At 43.2% G+C, this 21,393-nt stretch overlaps 1 protein-coding gene across 1 annotated transcript; it reads left to right on the top strand.

Annotated features, from left to right (window-relative positions):
* The first annotated feature begins 7,327 nt into the window (after nt 1-7,327).
* ACTR10 (actin related protein 10) lies at nt 7,328-20,881 on the top strand. The gene is made up of 13 exons (XM_064715847.1): nt 7,328-7,484; nt 8,910-8,982; nt 10,205-10,287; nt 11,795-11,903; nt 13,617-13,724; nt 13,903-13,970; nt 14,224-14,303; nt 15,825-15,860; nt 17,142-17,221; nt 17,318-17,391; nt 19,016-19,097; nt 19,693-19,894; nt 20,412-20,881. Exons 1-13 carry the CDS (start codon nt 7,408-7,410, stop codon nt 20,591-20,593), a joined length of 1,254 nt encoding a protein of 417 aa, XP_064571917.1. The 5' UTR covers nt 7,328-7,407; the 3' UTR covers nt 20,594-20,881.
* The last annotated feature ends 512 nt before the right edge of the window (nt 20,882-21,393 follow it).

Genomic DNA, 21,393 nt, shown 5'->3' with positions numbered 1-21,393 from the left:
CAGGTTTTAAAGAAGTGTAGTGTCAGTACTGCCAGTCCATCCCTACCCATTCTAAAATAGCAAAGAGGGGCTGAAAACTCCCACCACAGAGACCTTTGGGGTCTTTCCCATGGATAACATATGGAATTGGGATGTCACTGTGTTTTAGAGTGAAACAGCAATGCACCAGGAACCACCAGTGTTTTCATTTTTCCCCTTGAGGATGGTTAAGAGCAGAGAAATACACATTTTTGTTTTGGAAACATTGAAATTAATTAAGCCAAAATGCTGCAGCAGGAACCAGATCCAGCTGTTAGCAGAACCCCAAGCAGGGGGTTTTCATCTTTTTTTTCTCCCTTCAGAGAGCTGATATGTGGATATCCTTCAATCCCTGAGCTGGGAAGGGGTGGGAAGCACTCTGTGATCTCCAGAAGGTCTGAATCTGGCTCTAAGTAAGCAATTCCCTGATTTTGTGAGGAGGGGATGGGTCCATGCCTCAGTTAGAGGGAGAGAGTTAGAGATTAGGGAGAGCTAAAGGCAAGTACACAGGCTAAGCCAGCCAGCGCAAGGACACAAAAGAGCGCTTATTTTATGACCAATTAAAAATAATAATGCTGTGCTGCTGAGCTCTGCCTGGGTCCAGCTGAAATCCGAGTCCCTGCAGGGGTCCGGGCAGGCATTTTGGCTTTCAGGGAGCGCAGCGTTATCTGGGCGTGCTGCTCCGTGCCGTGTTTGTGCTGCAGGACACATTCCTTTATGTTCGCAATGTTCCCAAGTGCTCCGCGGGGATTAATTCAGCGGAGAGCTGCCCGTTTCGGGGCGAGCACAGAAAAGTGATTTTCTTTATGAGAAATATTCCCTTTTAAGCCTCCGGGCGGGTTGTGCAGCTGCCACCTCGAGGCGGCGGCGCGGAGGAGAGCGCAGCGCTGCGCTGGCTGTGACAATGCCCGGGCCGCAGGACATCCGAAAATGGGATTTTCTTCTGCCAGAGGCTTCAATACCGACAGAATCCCCAAAAAGGGGAGAGAAAAAGGACAGCGTTAGGCAAAAGGAACTGTCCTACAAATTTGGTTTTGTTGGAGCGAGGCTAGAGGAGGCCGCCGAGATGAGCAGAGGGATGGATGGAGCAGCTCTGCTGCGAGGAAGGGCTGGGATAATTGGGATTGTTCAGCCAGGAAAGAAAGGAGAAGGCTTTGGGGTGACCTAATTGTGGCCTTTCACTGCTTCAAGGTAGCTGAGAGAAAGTTGGAGAGGGATATTTTACAAGGGCATGGAGTGATGGGACAAGGGGGAATGGCTTCAGACTGAAAGAGAGTAGGTTGAGGTTGGTTATTAGGAAGAAATTCCAGGCTGTGAGGGAGGTGAGGCCCTGGCACAGGGTGCCCACAGGAGCTGTGGCTGCCCCTGCTTCTCTGGAAGTGTTCCAGGCCAGGCTGGATGGAGCTTGGAGCAACCTGGGATTGTGGAAGGCATCCCTGCCTGTGGCAGGGAGTGGAACTAAATGAGTTTTAAGCTCCCTTCCAACCCAGACCAGTCTATGATGTTATGATATAAGAATTTTCACTGATTTCAATGGGCTACTGTTAATTTCTTGTATTTTCATGTCCTTATGCAACCTCTTCCTTGCCTGTCAGAGGTAGCACCGCTCCCAAGAGTTTCATGAACTGGCTGCACTCAGGGAATAATTTCTTATTATATTATGGAAATCCTGCTTTTCACTCTGCTGGACATTCTGCTTACGAGCTGGCTTAATTGTCCCACTGTCTCCTTAGACTGTGAATAATTATCTCCATTTATATTGTTATCCTGAATGTATTTATAGCCCGATTCTTTTGGGTTAGCATCACCATCTGTTTCCTCAACAGTCACATATTCGGGGGAGAGCGAGTGCTCTTCACATTATGCAAGCAGCTTTCTTGATTAAACCAGCCCGGCGTGGATGGATTTTGTTATGAAACCCTGGCACATCTCTAACTCTCAGGCTCCTATTATCAATAACTCTGAAAAGCCCATCCATTAAATTAAGCCACTTTTAAGCTGCAGCTTGCATTTCAGAACTTGTGTTAACTGTGATTGATTAACGTAATTTAAGAGGAGATTTCCAATGGACTATAAAGACGGTGATGTGATTAGCAGGAAACTCTGATCATTCCTAACCCAGGGATAATATGTTCAGGAGGAAGCCATGGGCTGTGGATTCAGGAAGGGCCCCTGATTTTTGCACAACATATCTAAGCAGTCATTTTACATAAAACAGTATATTTAAAACATAAGCATAGTGACATAAATATGTAATTATAGCACAGAAAGATATAAATGGGTGAGATCTGGGGATGAAAACAGACCATGCAAACATCACACTTAGACTTTAGTCATATATTATATTAATTACCCCAGTTTTTACACCTAATGTATTTAAAGAGCAACAAAATTAAGTGTAGTATATTACTACACTATAGGGGTCTTTGTAGGACCCCTATCCAGAGATACTCAGGAGGATTTTACACAATTTGAGAGGAGGAATATTCACACTCCAGTGAGAGCACATTTTCACCAGGCAGTGACTGCACAGCTTCCCTGTGCTGTCCTTGAACAGAGAAGGCAGACAGCATTCCAGGTAGTCACTTATCCCAGAATCATGGAATACCAGGTTGGAAAGCATCTCAAGGATTATCTGACACAACTTTTCTTGGCAAAATCACAGTTGAAATAAGATGGTCCATCACCCTGTGCAGCTGAATCTTAAAGTGTCCAATGTTGAGGGATCCACCACTTCCCTGGGAAGATTATTCCAATGGCTGATTGTTCTCATTGTGAAAAATTTACCTTGTGTCTGAACAGAATCTCTCCAGGAGCACTTGGGAAATTCTGGGATTGTTTCCCTGACAGAAAAACCAAATACAGAAAAGTTTCTTGAATATAATTCAGCCAGGTGTAATTACCACTGCGTGCATGTTCTTGGTGCACTGGGGAATTGCTCAAACATGGCAGAGTTAAGGTTCTGTTGTGGAAATGACATTTGAACATATTTTCATGCCTCGTTGTTTGCATATCCTTTAAAGTTCAGCTACATTTCCATGTTCTGCAAGGCCATAAAATACTAACCATAAAAAAAAATTTAAAAAGCCATTAAAAACATAACACCACACGAAATCATAAGGCAAGTTGAAGTCGGTGTCACAATGTTTAATCACTGCAGGGGTTTGTTTATTTTTTCATGTGTCAGCATCCTCCACTGCTGCCTTGGGCAATGATCCCTCCTCCTCCAGAATCCACTGGGTGTGTGCTGGTCCCATCACTGTTCCTGTGTCTCACATCAGCACTACAGCCTTGTCCTTGCTCCTCAGTTTTCCTCTCCTAGGAGAGGATGGGAAGCTGCTGATGGGTTGTTTAAGAGTGCCTGGGCTCCTGTGGAGCTGTGGGATGGTGCCTGAAGGAGAGATAGCAGGGATTTTTGAGGGATTGTGATTTATTATGATCTCTGCTTTGAGAGGAGTCTCCCCTGAGTTTGTCACTGCAAAGTTCCCCTTCTTCACACCCTTCCTGCATTCCCTCTGCAGTGCCTGGATTCCTCATGTGTCCTCCAAGAGCCCTTCCAGGATCTGTTTCAGCTCCCTCAGTCTGCACTTCTGCTCCACACACATCAGGACCTTCTCAATGCTGCCTCTTGACCCTGCTTTGCCACCTTGGTGACTTTAGGGTGACCAGAAGGGAGGAACACGACAAGGCTGTGACAGGAGCAGCAGAGAAAGCTTTTGTGCAGAGCTGCTAGCCCATGGGCTAGTGAGGGGGCTGGCCCAGGCAACACAGCAGATGGTGGCAGTGACAGCTTTTGGTGTCTCACATCACTCCCACTCATCACCCAGCTCCCACACACCTCCACCTCCAGGGGCTGCAAATAGGAAGTGTGGATGTGGGACACAGCAAAAAGCACAGCTCCACAAGCTGCTGCAGCAGCTCACAGGTCAGGGGGGTTGTGTTCAGTGACAACAGAGCACAGCAGTGTCACCTCAGCCTTCCCTGAAATCCTCTGCCTTCATTAGCACCCTTCTCCTCCTCTGCACCAACCCTCAGGCTCCCAGCCTGGCCTGGCTGGCAATGAGCAAATCTCTAGACCCAACTCCCCAGTTAATTGCTTTTTCAATGCTTATTTTGCTTCCCTGAAGAAGAAGTGGGTCTTGTGCACTTGGCTGAAATAAATACCCAGGATTCGTCTTTTGGGGGTGTGAGCAGGGCCACAGTCACACTCCTGGACATGACAACTGCCTGAGGAGCAGCAGCTTTTACAGGTGTGCTTATTGTGGGGAAGGGGAGGATTGGCAGGGAGAGAAGATGGTTGTTGGGAGTGGGGCAAGTGCTACCTTTGGAATCTCTTCCATAAATTATCCCAAATTTGGAAAACAATGACTAAGATCTGTTAGAAATTCCCTTTTCCCAGCCAGGGATCCAATTATGGAGAGACACATACCACAAACAATATTCATCAGAACACCTTTTATTGATTAGGTTCTTTGTACTGTGAAAAATGTGTATTTTATGATTGGCTTTTTGCAAATATTAAAATGAATATTAGATGTGTTATGTTAGAAAGTTATGCTGTATTAATTTTCTTAAGTAGTGTGTTAAATGTAATTTTAGGTTATAACATAATGTTAAAATAGAAACTATGCTATGTAGGATTTTTTTTTAAAGAGAGGAATGAGGCACTCACACTGAGATAGCAGCCACAGGACACCTAAATCTTTCAGAGAAAGAGAATTTATTGCTCCATTATCAGGAGAAACGAACTTCTTCCTGCCTCACTGCCGTCAGGATTCAGAGGAAGAAGCTGACACTGACCAGACAGAATCCTGTGTTTGAATGGAATTTATGCATCATGGATGAGCTGTATGAATATGCAACAGGCTGTTGTTTTTAAGGGTTAATCCTCAGTTAATGTGGGTCCTTTTTCGGGCTTGTTTTGCCCAGAAAAAGGTACGTGGACTGTCCACAACTCTTTGTTCTTATTGTCTCATATTGTCCTAATCCTAATTGTCCAAATTTTTACTACTCTAGTTATATTACTATTTTTATAACCATTTCATTACTATTAAACTTTTAAAATTCTAAAAACAAGTGATGGGCGTTTTTTACACTACTAAGCACAGCTGATCATCTGCCTCTCTGATCACCTGTCTCAGGCCACCCAGTCTTGAAAGCATGGATTCCTAGAAGGTCCGAGCTGAAAGGGATCCACAAGGATCACTGCGTCCAACCCCTGTCCTGCACAGGTTGTTACCACCATGGGGTTTATTATTTCTATCCTCATTTTATGTTGAGCTCCCATCTTCACTCCCAACCTCCACACTCCTGGAGCAGCAGAGCAATGTGGTTTTTTCAGTCCCTGAGTGTGACGGTGTTCACAGGGGTTCTCGGATGAGGGAAGAGACGAGGATCTGACTCCATGTTTCAGAAGGCTTGATTTATTATTTTATGATATATATTACATTAAAACTATACTAAAATAATAGAAGAAAAGGATTTCATCAGAAGGCTGGCTAAGAATAGAATAGCAAAGAATGATAACAAAGTCTTGTGGCTCACACTCTCTGTCTGAGCCAGCTGCCTGTGATTGGCCATTAATTACAAACATCCAACATGGGCCAATCCCAGATGCACCTGTTGCATCCCACAGCAGCAGATAATCAATGTTTACACTTTGTTCCTGAGGCCTTCTCAGCTTCTCAGGAGGAAAAATCCTAAGGAAAGGATTTTTCATAAAAGATGTTTGCGACACCTGAGTTGTTTTATTTCTGCTCAAGAGGGAGGATGCTGTACCCTGAGGGTACTGTGCATTTAACCTCATAGAAATGGCTTTTTGCATTAAATGTGGCTGTTACTGTGTCAGCCATGGCAGCAGGACCAGGGCAGTGCCTGTCGCTTGGTGCTGGCATTGCTGAGGGACCTCCAGCCCTGGGGCACTTTTGAGACACTCTCAGAAGGACATTGAGGGGCTGAAGCATGTCTGGAGAAAGGAATGGAGCTGGGGAAGGGTCTGGAGCACAGGAGAGGCTGAGGGAGCTGGGAAGGGGCTCAGCCTGGAGCAAAGGAGGCTCAGGGGGGACCTTGTGGCTCTGCACAAGTCCCTGACAGGAGGGGACAGCCGGGGGGATCAAGCTGTGCTCCCAGGGAACAGGGACAGGACAAGGGAAAATGGCCTCAAGCTGTCCCATGGGCAGTTTAGGTTGAAAAATTAGGAAAAATTTCTTCACAGAAAGGGCTGTGCAGTCCCAGCACCGGCTGCCCAGGGAACTGATGGAGTTCCCATCCCTGGGCGAATTTAAAAACCATGTGGATGTAGCACTTCGGGACATGGTTTAATGGTGCAATGGCTGGATTGTGAAAAATGCATGTATTTTATGATTGGCTTTTCGCAAATATTAAAATGAATATTTTATGTGTTGTGTTAGAAAGTTATGCTGTATTAATTCTCTTAAGTACTGTGTTAAATATAGTTTTAGGTTATAACAATGTTAAAATAGAAACTATGCTATGTAGGATACTTTTTTTAAAGAAAGGACTTGCAGTGAGATAGCAGCCACAGGACACCTGAATGTTTCAGAGAAAAAGAATTTATTGCTCCATTAGCAGAAGAAATGAACTTCTTCCCTCCTCGAAGGCGCTGTCAGGATTCAGAGGAAGAAGTTGACACTGACCAGACAGAATCCTGTGTTTGAATACAATTTATGAATCATGCATGAGGTGTATGAATATGCAACAGGTTATTGTTTTTAAGGGTTAATCCTCTATTAACGTGGGTCCTCTTTCAGGCTTGTGCTGCCCAGAAAAAGGTACCCGGACTGTCTGTAACTCTTTGTATTTACTGTCTCATATTGTCCTAATTCAATTTGTCGAAATTATTATTACTCTAATTGTATTACTATTTTTATAACCATTTCATTACTATTAAACTTTAAAAAATTTTAAAAACAAGTGATTGGCGTTTTTCACGGACTCGATAACCTTGGGGTGCTTTCCCAGCCTAAATGATTTTGTGATTTTCACGATTTTGCTCCAGCGGGAGCAGCCCCGGCCGCGCTTCCCCCGCCGCCCTCACGCAGGGCCCGACCCTCCGGTCCCTCATGGCGGCTGCCCGGGCTGCCCGTGCTGCTGCCGGAGCGGAGCTGAGGGGAGCCCGCCTCGCACCGCGCTCGCCGCCGGCACCGCGGCGCTCCCGGCTGTGCTGGAGCCCTGCAGGATGGGGCGGGAGCGGCTGTGCTGGCCCAAGGGGGGCAGCGGGGCGGCGGAGGGGCGGACAGGCGCGGGGGGCAGCCCGGCGCGCCGGGAGCAGGAAGGGCCCGGTAGCGGCGGCTGAGGGAGGGGAACGGGAGGGAAGCGGGGAAGGGAACGGAGGAAGGAGGAGGAGGGAGACAGGGAGGCCGGGCCGCGATGCCGCTGTACGAGGGGCTCGGCAGCGGCGGGGAGAAAACCGCCGTGGTGATCGACCTGGGACAGGCCTTCACCAAGTGAGTGCCCCGCGCTGAGGCCGCGATTTGGGGGTGTCCGGTCTGCGGAAGGGAAACATTCAGGGAGACTTCAGAGCCTTTTCCAGTGCTTAAAGGGCTCCAAGAGAGCTGGAGAGGGATTTGGACAAGGAGCTGGAGTGACAGGACATGGGGAATGGCTTCACACTGACAGAGGACAGGCTTAGATGGGATATTGGAAAAAAAAATTGCCTGTGAGGGTGGCACAGGGTGTCCAGAGAAGCTGTGACTCCCCCATCCCTGGAAATGTCCGGGACCAGGTTGGACAGGGCTCGGAACACCCTGGGATGGTGGAAGGTGTCCCTGACCATGACAGGAGTTGGAATGAGATGGTTTCTAAGTCCCCTTCCCATCCCAAGAATAATTATGTGAGGTTTTCCCCTTTCTGTCTTGATGTGTGTGGTGTGGAGCTGGTAATGAACAGCCTACGTTTTTAATGTTGTGGTTTAGATTAAAACAAGATTTAGCTCTAGTGCTGAAGCAGGAATGCTCACTATATTTTTAGTATTTCACCTCGTGGGCCAAAAGCTTTTTTTACCTGGGAATGGGAGGATTTTACAGAGCCTTCATGAATGGGGACAGGTGATTCCCATGGGTGGATTCACATTGACAGCTTTTCCCAAGTTTGTGGTGCTTGTGGGCTTTTATTCTCTGGGCATTGTTTATCCAATAAATTTGGAAATGCCTTTTCCCTGAATAGTGTGTTTCTAGGATCTGTCTCCAGCCTTCATTCTGATAGAAGTAATAGGAGCTGAATTGTAGGAGAAATGTTTGTTCTGTTCCAAATAAGGCTGAAATTAGCTGAAAGTTCAAGGAAAACACTGGGACTGCACCAGCATCTGTTTGAGACAAAAGAAGAAAATTAAATTCTGAATTCAAGAAATTCAAAATTCTGCTTCAAGATTTTTTTTTAATGGTCCAACATGTTGACAGTTGCCAAATCCCAGAATCAAGCACTAATTGAGTTTTTGCATTAAAAGTGCTCCAAGTCCAGCAGCTTTGCAGAAAACTGTAATTTTCCTCAGAGATTTGTAGTTACTGGGAGTGACAGGGGTGAAACAAATATCAGGCAGTGAGGCTAAAATAAACTTTGAATTTATTTTGCTTTTAACTTCCTTTCTTCAGTACAGAGTTCTTGTGTGTTTGAGGAAGACCAGGTGGGTTTTTGGAAAGTTTGGTTTGGGGTTGCTGCTGTTTTTATCCTTTTGGTGAGAGAGTCAATAAAAAAGACACAAAACCTTTATTCTTTAGTAAATTTATCTCCAAGTGGCTGGATAGGAAAACTGTGTGCAAAACCCTTCTCTGCAGTAAGAGAGTTCCCTAATTCATTACTCTGTGATGGTCCCCAGGCCCAGGGGATCAAGTGATGACTTCAAATAATTTAATAAAATCAACATTTTCTTTCAGGTGTGGGTTTGCAGGAGAAACAGGACCAAGATGCATCATCCCCAGTGAAATCAAGAAACCTGATGCCTCAAAGGTGAGCTGGTTTTATGCTGTTGGTTATGGCATAGAAAGAATTTGCAGATGCTTTTTCTGTACATCAGAAGCCATTTTTCACTGCCTGAATAAAATATTCTGAAACTTTATTATTACATTTTTCATTATTTTAACTGCTGCTGTTAAAAACTGTGGGTAGGTGCAGGTAAGTGTGATGCCAGTGCTAAGTGTCCATGGAGCAATAATAATAATAATAATAATAATAATAATAATAATAATAATTCTTTTCATTTAGTAGAGGTTGGAAAACTAATTCTAAGTTGCCTGTATGAAAAATTAGCATTAATTAACTGGAATTCAGTTATAGGGTGGGTTTATGTGATGTTTTAAGGATAAAGAGCAAATCAGGCAGCAGTGAATATTTATATATAATTTCAGATAAAATATATATTATGTATTTTATATATTTCTTTATATATCCTGTGAATATATGAATATATATATAGACATACATATATATATAATGTATTTATATATATTATATAGATAATATATATTTATTTAGATATTTATGTATTATAAATATATATTAGAAATATTTATAATATATAAGTATTTATGTTATATACAATTTATTTGTATATATTATATATTAATATATTTAATACAATATTAAATATTTAATATATATTTTATATATTTATATAATTATATAATATATTAAATATTTAGTATTGTATTATTAAATATTATCTATTTTGTACAATATATGTCTTATATACAATATATTATATTATATATAATATATAAATATATTTATATTTATATAAATACCTATTTGTTATAATTATTATATATTTATATATTATATATAAATATATAGATTATATACAATATATATAGTTTATTTATATGTTATATACATATTATATATGTATATATATTTATATATTATAAATATATATTTATATAAATATATAAATATATATTATATACAATTTATATATAAATATATATTTATATAAATATATTTATATATAAATGTATATATTTATAAAATATGATATTCTGTATATTTATATATAATATATTTATATACATAGTTATTTTTTATAAATATATAAAAATAATTTTATAATAATATTCTATAATTATGTATATTATTATATAGAATAATTATTTATTTCTATATAATTATTTATATGAAAATAGAAATAATTACTGCCCAGCATTGGAGCTGACTGGATATTTTCCCTTCCCAGCCTGTCAGGGTGGTTCAGTACAACATCAACACAGAGGAGCTGTATTCGTACCTGAAGGAATTCATCCACATGCTGTATTTCAGGTGAGAGACTGTCCGGTTTTCGGCTGTTTGAAGGGCCTGGAAAGGCCCGGAGTGGCCTTGGGGCAGCCGCGTATCAAAGGACGAGAAGAGGCTTCAGTTCTTCTTTCGGTTTTTATGTTTATTAATTGTTTATCTAAAAGATGTTCTTTCAGCCGAACAGAGATCTGCTCAGCAGCCAGCCATGAGCACACTGTCTGCCCTCCGGGCGGTCACCTATCTTTATACCCATGGTTACGTGTACAATATTTATCATTTTTCCCCAATACCTTTTATTCTTATTGTCCGGTGCACTTTCAGTAATGACCAATCCCAAAGTGCCACCATCACCACAGAAGATGGAGGAGAAGAAGAAGAAGAAGAAGGACAGGACACGCCCCAATTCCTCCATCTTACTTCTCTAAACCCCCCTGTACAGAAATCCTAAACCCTGTGTCTCACCCTCTAATTAACTGATCCCTTCACCATTCACCCCGGTGAAACCCTCCTATCCTCATACAGGTGTCGTCTCCTGTGTAGGATCAAAGTGCAGCCACCAGACACTTCTGGCAACATTCCAGGACTCCTGAGCCCCCCAAGGGTGGTCTCGGTGAGTCGGCACCTCAGTCCTGAGGTGCTGAGATCCCACAAGAGACCTTCCAGGCCTTCCCTGAGCCCTTCAGGGCTGGGAGCAGGGCTGGGCACTGCCTGGGCAGATAAGAGCACAGATAAGGCTTTGCAAGGGGCTGCCTGGCTCTGGTGGTGCTGAGAGCCAGCTTATCTCACACAGAGTTCCTGTCCTGCAGCAGCAGTTGCTCTGTAGAAGCAGGAGGTGTTTGATAAATTCCCTTTGAGCTGAGGGGTTTATAAAGGGCCTGAGAAGGGGAGGGCATTCCCTCAGGAGCTGCATTGATTTTGGGAGGGCTGCAGCTGCTGTCAGTGCAGAACTCTCCCCACAGTGGTTTGGAAGGAGGAGTCTTTACCTGTGGAATGTCTTTACCTCAGCAGTACATCCCTTTATTCTGTTTTTAGTACCCTTAGAGAATAATGAAATTGGGCTTGGTCTTTTCTCTTTGCTTCCAATCCATATTTTTCCACAGGGAAAACCATCACAGGGAAACCAGGATTTAATTTCTGTGCCTCAGATCTGCTGTGGGCTGGGTTGGTTTCTTCTCCTGCCCTGGACCAACACTTTGCTATTGAAATCAGGACAATTTCATCCTCTTCCACTGAAATCAGAGCATCAGAGTATCATCATTCTTATGTGATTTATGGCACTGGACAAACCATTGATGGCTTATTTTTGTATTATTTTATATTGATTTAGAAATGTATAATAATTCCCTGACTTCCTTTTAGGAAAGCACTGAGGTTTTTAGATTTGTGAAAATCTTTGGGGTCTGCTGTAGCAAATGTATCTAAGTGCAAATCTTTAGGATTTTTGAGGAAAATGGAAAATGACTGTAGGATACATCTCATAATATCTGCTTAAACTTCCCAATTTTATTTTGCACATCTTGTCGTTTCTTAGGCATCTGCTGGTGAATCCCAGGGACCGGCGTGTTGTGATCATAGAGTCAGTGCTGTGCCCCTCACACTTCAGGGACACCCTCACCAGGGTCCTTTTCAAGCATTTTGAGGTGAGTGTTGGACAGAAATGTGTAAATTTGCTCCACTTGCCAGGAAAAATTTTGCTGACAGTCAGTACCAGATGTGGGAAATAAAAATGGAAGTAGTGGCAAAAGAGTGAGAGGCATAAAGAAGAAAATTCAGATGATGGTGTGAGGAAGTAGGGCATGGAAGTTGGATTAAAGACCATTTTGTTCCTTTCTGACTCTTCATGAGGCCACAAAGCAGCAGCAGCAGCAATTAAAAGGCTCTGCAAGGTTTCCCTGCCTTGTGGATAACACAGCTCACAGTGCACTGTCCCAGACACATCCAATAATCCCCACTGAGCCCTGCCTGCAGCCAGGATTTATATTTAAACACTTCTTAGTGCCCTGTCAGCAAATCTCCTGATTTCTGCCACAGTCAATATCTGCCCAGCACAAGGCTGAGCTCATTTGGAGAGGAACTTTCCTGAAATCAAATACCTGCTCTGCCTAATCAGCCTTTTTGAAGAAAAGTTGTGGGTAATAAAACCTGTGGCTGTCCTGGAGGTGTCCAAGGCCAGGCTGGATGGGGCTTGGAGCAACCTGGGACAGTGAAAGGTGGAACTGGATGGTCCTTAAGGTTCCATCCCACCCAACCAGTCAGGGATTCTGTGAAAAGTCTGAACCTAATTCTTGTGTGGTTGTAACATAAAATGTTTGAAAAGGTGACTCCATGCTTCTTCAGTTCAGACAGAAGAAAGTTCAAGGTTTTTCTATAAAATGAATGAAACCAGTTTGACTTCACTGTCCTTCCCCAGCACAGTTACCAACTAAGCTCAAACTCCTGTATAATTCTTTCTTACTATTGGTAAAATTTTCTGATAACTTCACATAGCTGAAAGATTTGAGTTGATTATTTGAGTTTTTTCCCCTAATCCCTTTTGCAGCAATAAAATGTCTCAGCTAAAGCACATCCCATGCAAAATGGTTTGTTGAAAATGGCTCATGTATTCAATCATATTTTGATGGAGAGACTTTGTAACAAGTTGAGAAGTCAGTTAATACTGATAGAAATTGAATTCTCTCTGGTTTCTATTTTTCTGCTTGGTGCAAAGAGTGGTTTATTAATACAGGGTCAATATTTTACCTTCTGGCTCTGGGTTAAGGATCAGTATGGTTCCTGTAAGTGCAGGATTTATTGAAATTTCTTACTTAGTTCACACTTCAAAGTTTTCTTTTAATGGAACTGTTGCTTTCTAGAAAACTTGATTGATGGAATTCTGGGAGAAGGAAGTAATTCTCATGTAATTTCAACTTGAGTTTCCACATTGTTTTTATGAGAGTGTTTCAAACAGCCTCTTGTGTTTGGGTGCAGCAGTGTTTATTATAAAGCACACTTTTATGGATTTTCTAGCTCTTTTATTCTCATCTTCAAGTTTTTACAGCTTTTGAAGTGGCTGTATTTCAGCTTCTTTCATTTTTTCAATAACAATAAGAAACTGGACGTGAGTTTTATAGCCAACACTTGCTTTTCTTGCAGTCTATCATTACTGAAGTACCTGGTGTGCACCACAAAGAAGATGGACACAGAATCTGGAATCCTGTTGTATTTGTTCATTAGATTACTACTGGAATAATTCAAGATACAGTTGTTTGGGTTTTGCTTTTAAAATGCCATTCAGGGAAGGCAGCAGTGCTTTGTTTCTTTTTTTGTTTCCTTTTTCCCCCCTTCTGTCAACTTTGCTTTTGGTTTCTGTGTAGGTACCTTCTGTTTTGTTTGCTCCAAGCCACCTGATGTCTCTCCTGACACTGGGCATCAACTCTGCCATGGTGCTGGACTGTGGATATGCAGAAAGCTTGGTGCTGCCTGTATCCTTTGCTTTTCAGTGGGGCTGTCATGAAACATGAGATTTTTATTGATTAGAAATTCACTTTGGACAAAAGCAGTTAGAAGGTGGCTGATGCAAGGGGTTGTAGAAAGGAAATGGCATTTTATTCCAGCAGATTGAAAAGCAATGAAAAAGAGATTTTCCTGAGCTTCCTTTAGATCTATGAGGGAATTCCAATCCTGAGTTGCTGGGGTTCCCTTCCCCTGGGAGGAAAGGCCATCCACAAGTAAGTTCATAATTATCCATTCCAGGTTACAAATGATTTGTTTGTGAAAGTTCCTCTTTGTCCATGAGCAAAAATTCCTTTACTAAATCATAACTTGCTGTTACATCATCCAATTTTTAGAATTAAAACTGTGCAGCTGTAGCTGATGTGGTAAAATCTGTGGGAATGGGGTGTCCTTGGGATTATATTTAGAAGGATGTAACTGCAAGGAATGAATCCTGTCCCTGGGTTCATGGATCTCTCTCTGTTTCAGGGAGCTGGAGTATCAGCTGCTGGAGCAGTGCACGGTGGACACAGGACTGGCCAAGGGACAAAGCCTTCCCTCTGTGATGGGTGAGGAGTCTGTGCTGGGAGCTGCTCTGGGGAGAGGCTGTTAATCCTGACAGAGAATAAAATGGGTGTAGGATTCAGTGTGTGTGCTGTGGCCTGCCTGCATGAGTTCTGGCTTGGCATCCTGGCCTGGAGCAGGAGGCTGCTGTTCCCCTGTGCTGGGCTCTGCTGAGGGCACACCTGGAGTGCTGTGCCCAGCTCTGAGCCCTCAGCTTGGGAAGGACATTGGGACAATGGAACATGTCCAGAGGGGACAACAAGGCTGGAGAGGGACTGGAACACAAACCCTGTGAGGAAGCCCTGGGGGAGCTGGGGGTGCTCAGCCTGGAGAAAAGGAGACTCAGGGCTGCCCCCATCGCTCTCACAGCTCCTGAAAGGTGCCTGTGCTCAGCTGGGGCTGGGCTCTGTCTGCAGCAGCACTGACACAGCCAGAGCACACAGCCTCCAGCTGTGCCAAGGGAAATACAGGCTGGATAGCAGGAAAAGTGTTTCACAGAAAGGGTGAGAAAGTTCTGGAGGAGCAGCCTCCCAAGGAGGGTTAGAATAATTCACAATTCCAGCACCTTGCCTGCATTTCTTTGGTGTCAGCCCATGAGGAAGCCCAGGGAATGAGCCTGGGTGGTGGAGCTGAGCAGGAGCAGCCTCCCAGAGCAGCCAAGGTGCAGCAGCACCTCCCTCCCTCCCTCCCTCCCTCCTGGACACCCAGGCACCCTCTGCCAGCTCTGCTGCCCCTGCTTTACAAAGGCAGGAGCACAAAAAGCTCCTGAACCAGGAATGCAACAAATCCCATCCTCAGCAGGTGAAAGGCAGCTCTGACACTCCTCAGTGAGTGCTGCAGTTCCCAGTTCAGACCCAAATCTGCATCAGCTTCCTTAAACAGCTCAGTGTCTTGAGCTTATCCAACCTTCAGCTCACTCTGGGTTGTTTGACTTTATCTACAACTCCTGAAAGGTGAAGGTGCCTGTGCTCAGCTGGGGCTGGGCTCTGTCTGCAGCAGCACTGACACAGCCAGAGCACACAGCCTCCAGCTGTGCCAAGGGAAATACAGGTTGGATAGCAGGGAAAAGTGTTTCACAGAAAGGGTGAGAAAGTTCTGGAATGGCTGCCCAGGGAGGTGGTGCAGTCCCCATCCCTGGGTGTGTTTAACAAAGCCTGGATGTGGCACTGGGTGCCAGGGTTGGATTGAGGTGTTGGGGCTGGGTTGGACTCAATGATCCTGAAGGTCTCTTCCAACCTTGTAATTCTGTAATTTCACAAGTGTATTATTTTTATGACAAGCCTCTTCTCACAGCAGTTTTGAATAAAAGCTGAGATAAAAGTTCTGCAGTAATTTTTCAGTCTGCTTTGAGCAAAGACAAACTTATTTCTGTTCTTAATATCTTCTCTGCTTTGGAAATCTTTGAAAGCTGCTGTCAGAGTGAAAGTTTAATCTATTAAATGTAATTCAAACTTAGAACAAAAGGATTTTTTTAAGTAGGAAGAGAATTTAAGAATGAAACTAAGGGTTTTTTTTATTTATTTCAGGCTCAGTCCCAGAAGACATAGTAGAGGATATAAAAGGTAAATTTGTTTGCTTTGTATATCTCTATAGTGGAGTGTGATAATAACAAGTGTGCAATATTTTACATTTAGGAATTAAAAATATTTTACATTTAGGAATTTATTTCTCTTCTCTGCTGTATCCATTACCTTAGATGAACTTGTGCTGTTCTTCCTCTTTGAAAGCAAAACCAAAACCAGGTTTTGAATTCCTCTTTCACTTTAACCTCTGTGTTGTTGAGTTGCAACTTTTAGATTTATTTGATAGGTGGGCACAGAAAGAGGATTTCACTCTTGTGTAGTCTTGTTTATAGGTAAACTAGAAAGGCTTAGTTTGCTTTAAAGTCAATTTAAAAGAAAAATAATTTATAAAAGATGTTTTGATGTGTTAAGGTAGGCAAGAGGAGACAAGAACTACATTTACTACACCAAAAAAAGTAGAGTCTTTCTTTGGGAGAACTGGGATGAATTCCTATGTGATTGTTACAACAGAGAGAAAAAGATGTGTTTTCTAGAAAACAGTAACTAGTATGTATCCCTTGGGTCAAATTAGGAAGAAATCCTTCAGTCAAATGCAAAATAAATGCAGCTGGTGCTTTATGAAATGGAAGTTGCTTTTCTGATTCCTGGACTTGCACACTTTTTCTGATGAGTTGTGTTTTGTGTGCAGTCTTTTGGAAGCAGAGACCCCAGGCTGGGGATGAAATTGCTGCTGTCTGTGCTGAAAGGTTGTTCCTTTGTGACAGCAGTTCATGGGGAAGGTGCTCACCTGTGCCAAGTGCAATAATGAAGTGTGCAATGACAGTGGCAGCTGGGATCCAAATGGGGCTGGGCTCTGGCAGGGTTGTCTGGAAGCAGAAATCCCCTCTGGAATTCTCAGGGGGTTGAAGAGTTGCAGTAAGGAAAATGTTGCATGGCAGGAGCTTGTTTAGGAAATGAGCAGTGTTTCATTTGAAGCTTTGGGGCAAAGGCTGCAGTGAAGGCAGGATACAGCCCCTGGCACCTTGAGGCACCATTGGAGCATCCCTCTGGCTTTAAACCTTGTGTGGTTTGTGTGAGAAAGGACAGGCAGGATTTCCAACATGATTTTAGTGTCAGCTTCGTTTAACTCGTGATCTGGAGAGCACCTGAACTCTGCTGGGGTGTAGAGATTGCTCCTCTTTGCATTTATTTGATAATATCTTGGACCAGCAAGGGCCTGGAGTGTGTGTTCTTCTCTAAATTAAGAAAATGAGTGTTTTTGCTGGTGATGAAAGGATCCAGGGCCTCACTCTGCCCCTCTGTTCCTTCCCCTCTGCTCAGTCCGCACTTGCTTTGTCAGTGATCTCCAGCGGGGGCTGAAAATCCAGGCAGCCAAGTTCAACATTGATGGCAGTGCTCAGGTGAGTGGAGGATGAAGCTTTTCCTGCTCCTTTGAGGTGGCTGCAGCCTTTTGGGGCTCTAAAATAATAATAATACAAGTTTGGTTTTGTTTCCAGCGTCCCTCACCGCCTCCAGACGTGGACTATCCCTTGGATGGAGAAAAGATTCTCCATGTAGTTGGCCCCATCAGGTGAGAAATGCCATGGCAGAGTATTTGTCATTACAAGGATATATTTCAACTCTAAAAGCACATAAATGTAGCCATGATATTTTCTGAAAAATCCTTTTTTTAGGATTTTTCCTCCTGAGAAGCTGAGAGGCCTCAGGAACAAAATGTAAGCAATGATTATCTGCTGCTGTGGAATGCAACAGGTGCATCTGTGATTGGTCTCATGTGGTTGTTTCTAATTAATGGCCAATCACAGTCAGTCACAAACCTTTGTTATCATTCCTTTTCTATTCTTAGCCAGCCTTCTGATGAAATCCTTGCTTCTATTCTTTTAGTATAGTTTTAATAGAATATATATCATAAAATAATAAATCAGCCTTCTGAAACATGGAGTTTCAACATTCTCATCTCTTCCCTCTTCCTCAGACCTCTGTGAACACCATCACACATAAGTTTTCATAAAATTGGATTTTAATGAGACATTTGCATATGCTTTTAATGCCTCTGAAATGAAAGCTGTGTGCTGGGCACATCATGGGAGGGGGTGGCTTCTCCAGAGCCCCACGAGGAGGGTGAGAACAGAGAGCTTGGCAGGATGGGGGAAGGGAAATGTCCAAAGCCTGATAATGGGACAGGTTTAGTGATGTGAGCAGGGCATTTGAACCTGGACAAAAGCAGGCTCAGAGGAAACCTCACTGTGCAGCTCCTGCCAGGAGGATGCAGGCAGGGAACAAGGGACAGGACAAGAGTGAAGGGCCTCAGGTTGGCTTGGGGAGGTTTAGATGGGATATTGGGGAGAATGTCTTCCCTGCAAGGTTGTGAAGCACTGGTACAGGCTGCCCAGGGCTATTACAGTGACTTTAAGAGGTCACTGGGTGAGAGAAGGATGAGAATCTTGTTTCTTGATCAGAAGGCTTAATTTATTGATATATAATATATGATACATTATAAGTATACTAAAAAGAATAAAGAGAGAGCTTGCAGAGACTGCTAAGCTAAGAATAGAATAGAATAGAATAGAATAGAATAGAATAGAATAGAATAGAATAGAATAGAATAGAATAGAATAGAATAGAATAGAATAGAATAGAATAGAAAGAATAACAAAGTTCTGTGTTCAAGGAATCTCTCCTGAGCTGCTCCTGTGATTGGCCCTTAGTTGGAAACATGCAAGATGAGCCAATCACAGGATCACCTGCCAGATCTCACAGCAGCTGATAACAATTTGTTTACATTCTTCTTCTGGGGCCCTTTGCTTCCCAGAAGATGGACAAATCCCAAAGAAAGGATTTCTATGAAGAAATGTCTGTGACACAGGGCAGTGGTGGAGTCACCGTCCCTGGCAGTGTGCACAACACACCAAGTGTGGATGTGGCACTTGGGGACGTGGCTTAGGGGTGAGCAAGGTGCTGATGCTGGGTTGAGGGCTGAATGTGATGACCTTAAAGCTTTTTTCCAAAGATTCCCTGACTGTCCCAAGGAGCCCAGGATTGTCCCCTCCCTGCTGGCACTGCATGGGCTGTGTGACAGGAGTGACAAAGGTTGGAGCAGAGGGCTGGAGTTCCCTGCAGCTCTGCTGTGCCCAGTTCAGGCCAGGGTGGTTCTGCTGCTCATTAACACTCACTCCCTTCTGTCTGTGCCACAGAGACTCCGTGGTGGAAATCCTCTTTGAGCAGGATAATGAGGAGACATCTGTTGCCACTTTGATCTTGGATTCACTGGTTCAGGTACTTTTAGATTAGGGAATGCCTCCAGCCTTAGACAACCTGCAGTTAAAAATGACTCCAGACTTTGAGTCCTGCAGGCTGCTGGTTTACCTTTGCTAGAAGAAAAATTAATTTGGACATCTTTATTGCAGGCAGTATATTAAATTTAGTGCAGAATTTTTTCTTGGTGTATACAAATGCTTCACTTCTTATTATATTTAGGAAAAAAAATGCATTGGAAAACCACTATAAATGGAAATTTTCATTATGTGGTGGTGTATATATGTTAATTAAAGTTGGCTGCCTGTAGCTATTGATGCCATTTAAATAAGTTTGCTGAGATGCAATTTATTGGAGAGCCACGGACTTGGCTGATATGACAAACATTTCAATTAGAATTTTTTATGAAAACAAATTGTTTAAGAAGTTCTGTGCCTGGAGCCTTCACCTCTGCACCTCCAGGCATTTCCCTTGCATTTCTCTTGTTCTGTTGGTTATTTTCCAGCTCAATATGGGGGGCATAGAAATGGGCTGACTTTCTGAGAGACCTCTGAATGGCTTCCAGCTCAGGCAGTTTGATTGATTTGGGGTTTTTCTGTGTCCCTGTGTGCATTAGTGCCCCATAGACACCAGGAAGCAGCTGGCAGAGAACCTGGTGGTGATCGGGGGCACTGCAATGCTGCCGGGCTTCCTGCACAGGCTCATGGCTGAGATCAGACACCTGGTGGAGAAACCCAAGTACAAGGAAGCTCTTGCCACCAAAACCTTCAGGATTCACACTCCCCCTGCCAAATCCAACTGTGTGGCCTGGCTGGGAGGTAAGAATGGGAACAACTGGCAAGCAGGGCTGAAAAAAAAAAAAAAAATCTTCCAAGTGGGATTTGTGAATAAAACCTTGTATTTTTAGGGTTAATAAACCAGAACAGTTTCTGTGCACTAAAATCTGTGGTGCTTTTGTTCCCTGGTCAGCTGCTGTGGGCTGGATCTTCTCACAGAATTTGTGGTGCAACTTTTTGGGGGTAAAAATTGCCCTGAACACAATGGGGTTTGGTTGAAGTGCTTCAAATAAAAACTTTGTTGTAAGAAGTGGGTTCAGCCAGGCCAGGTTTGCTGTCAGAGGAGAGCAGATGATTCCTTGTTCTCAGTTAATTTCCAGGGATATAAATGGAAGCAGTTTGGGAGTAGCTGGGCTACTGAGAAGGAAAGCAGCAATATCCATTCATCTCTTTAAATTTAGGGGCAAAGCTGAAATATCCCAGTTAAGATTCTTGCTGGGAAGAAGCAGAAAGAGAAATTCTCCATGGAATTAATGCAGATTTTCTTTTTCTTTGGCAGGAGCAATTTTTGGAGCTCTCCAGGACATCCTTGGGAGCCGCTCTGTGTCCAAGGAATATTACAGCCAGACCGGCCGCATTCCTGACTGGTGCTGCCTCAACAACCCCCCCCTGGAAATGATGTTTGATGTTGGGAAAGCACCCCCACCACTGATGAAAAGAGCTTTTTCCACAGAAAAATAAGCACTTAAATTCCACACAAGGATTCTGCCTCATTTCAGCTGCATCCACGTGCTTTGGTTTTTGTTCATTAATTTGTGTGTAACACTATTAAATATGAACAGTGTGGGTGTTGTCAGGGTATAGGCACTAACACTATTTAAAACCCTGTCCAGTTATAGTTTACAAACTTAACTCTGGCAGCTCCTCTGCTCTTTTGTCTTGTTTTGGAGAAATTCTGTCCCCTCACGAGCTGTTCCCTACTGAGTTGTTTATTATTTATCTGTATAGTAAATGGCATTGCTGAGAGAATTTGGTTTAAGATATTTTATTTCAAGCATGTTGAGAAGAATGAGCAGCACTAGGGAAACATCTGTGGGAATTTTTAGTGCCAACTTCTGTATTAAAGTATTCCACCCTGGAGTCACATGGGAAGAAATGGTTTGGGGCTGTTTAGCAAAGGTAGTGGAACATTATTTCCCTTGTTGTAAGAGTTTTAGCAGAGAACTCTTCTGCCTGTAGTCCTCTCATAGAGCTGAGCTAAAACCTCCAAGAAAAATTCCAGCAGTGTAAGATTATAAATTATTATAAATGAATTATAAACAGGTTTGAAGTCATACTTGACTCACAGTGACTGAGGTGTAAATCCTACTCTGAAGAGCAATTTTTGTCTCAAATTTGGGATGATAAATATAACATTTTTGGGGTGGTGAAACCTTTCATTGGCACAAACATGCTTTTTGTGACAGATCTCCCCCTGCTGCCCACCTGCTGTGTGCCTGAAGCACGACTCTGCAAGTCAAACAGATATTTAAAGAAATCCT

Source organism: Zonotrichia leucophrys, chromosome 5 (assembly GCF_028769735.1).
Source record: "Zonotrichia leucophrys gambelii isolate GWCS_2022_RI chromosome 5, RI_Zleu_2.0, whole genome shotgun sequence".
NCBI classification, from domain to species: domain Eukaryota; kingdom Metazoa; phylum Chordata; class Aves; order Passeriformes; family Passerellidae; genus Zonotrichia; species Zonotrichia leucophrys.
Note: the sequence above shows the minus strand (reverse complement) of the source record. Positions and strands in the feature narration are given on the sequence as shown.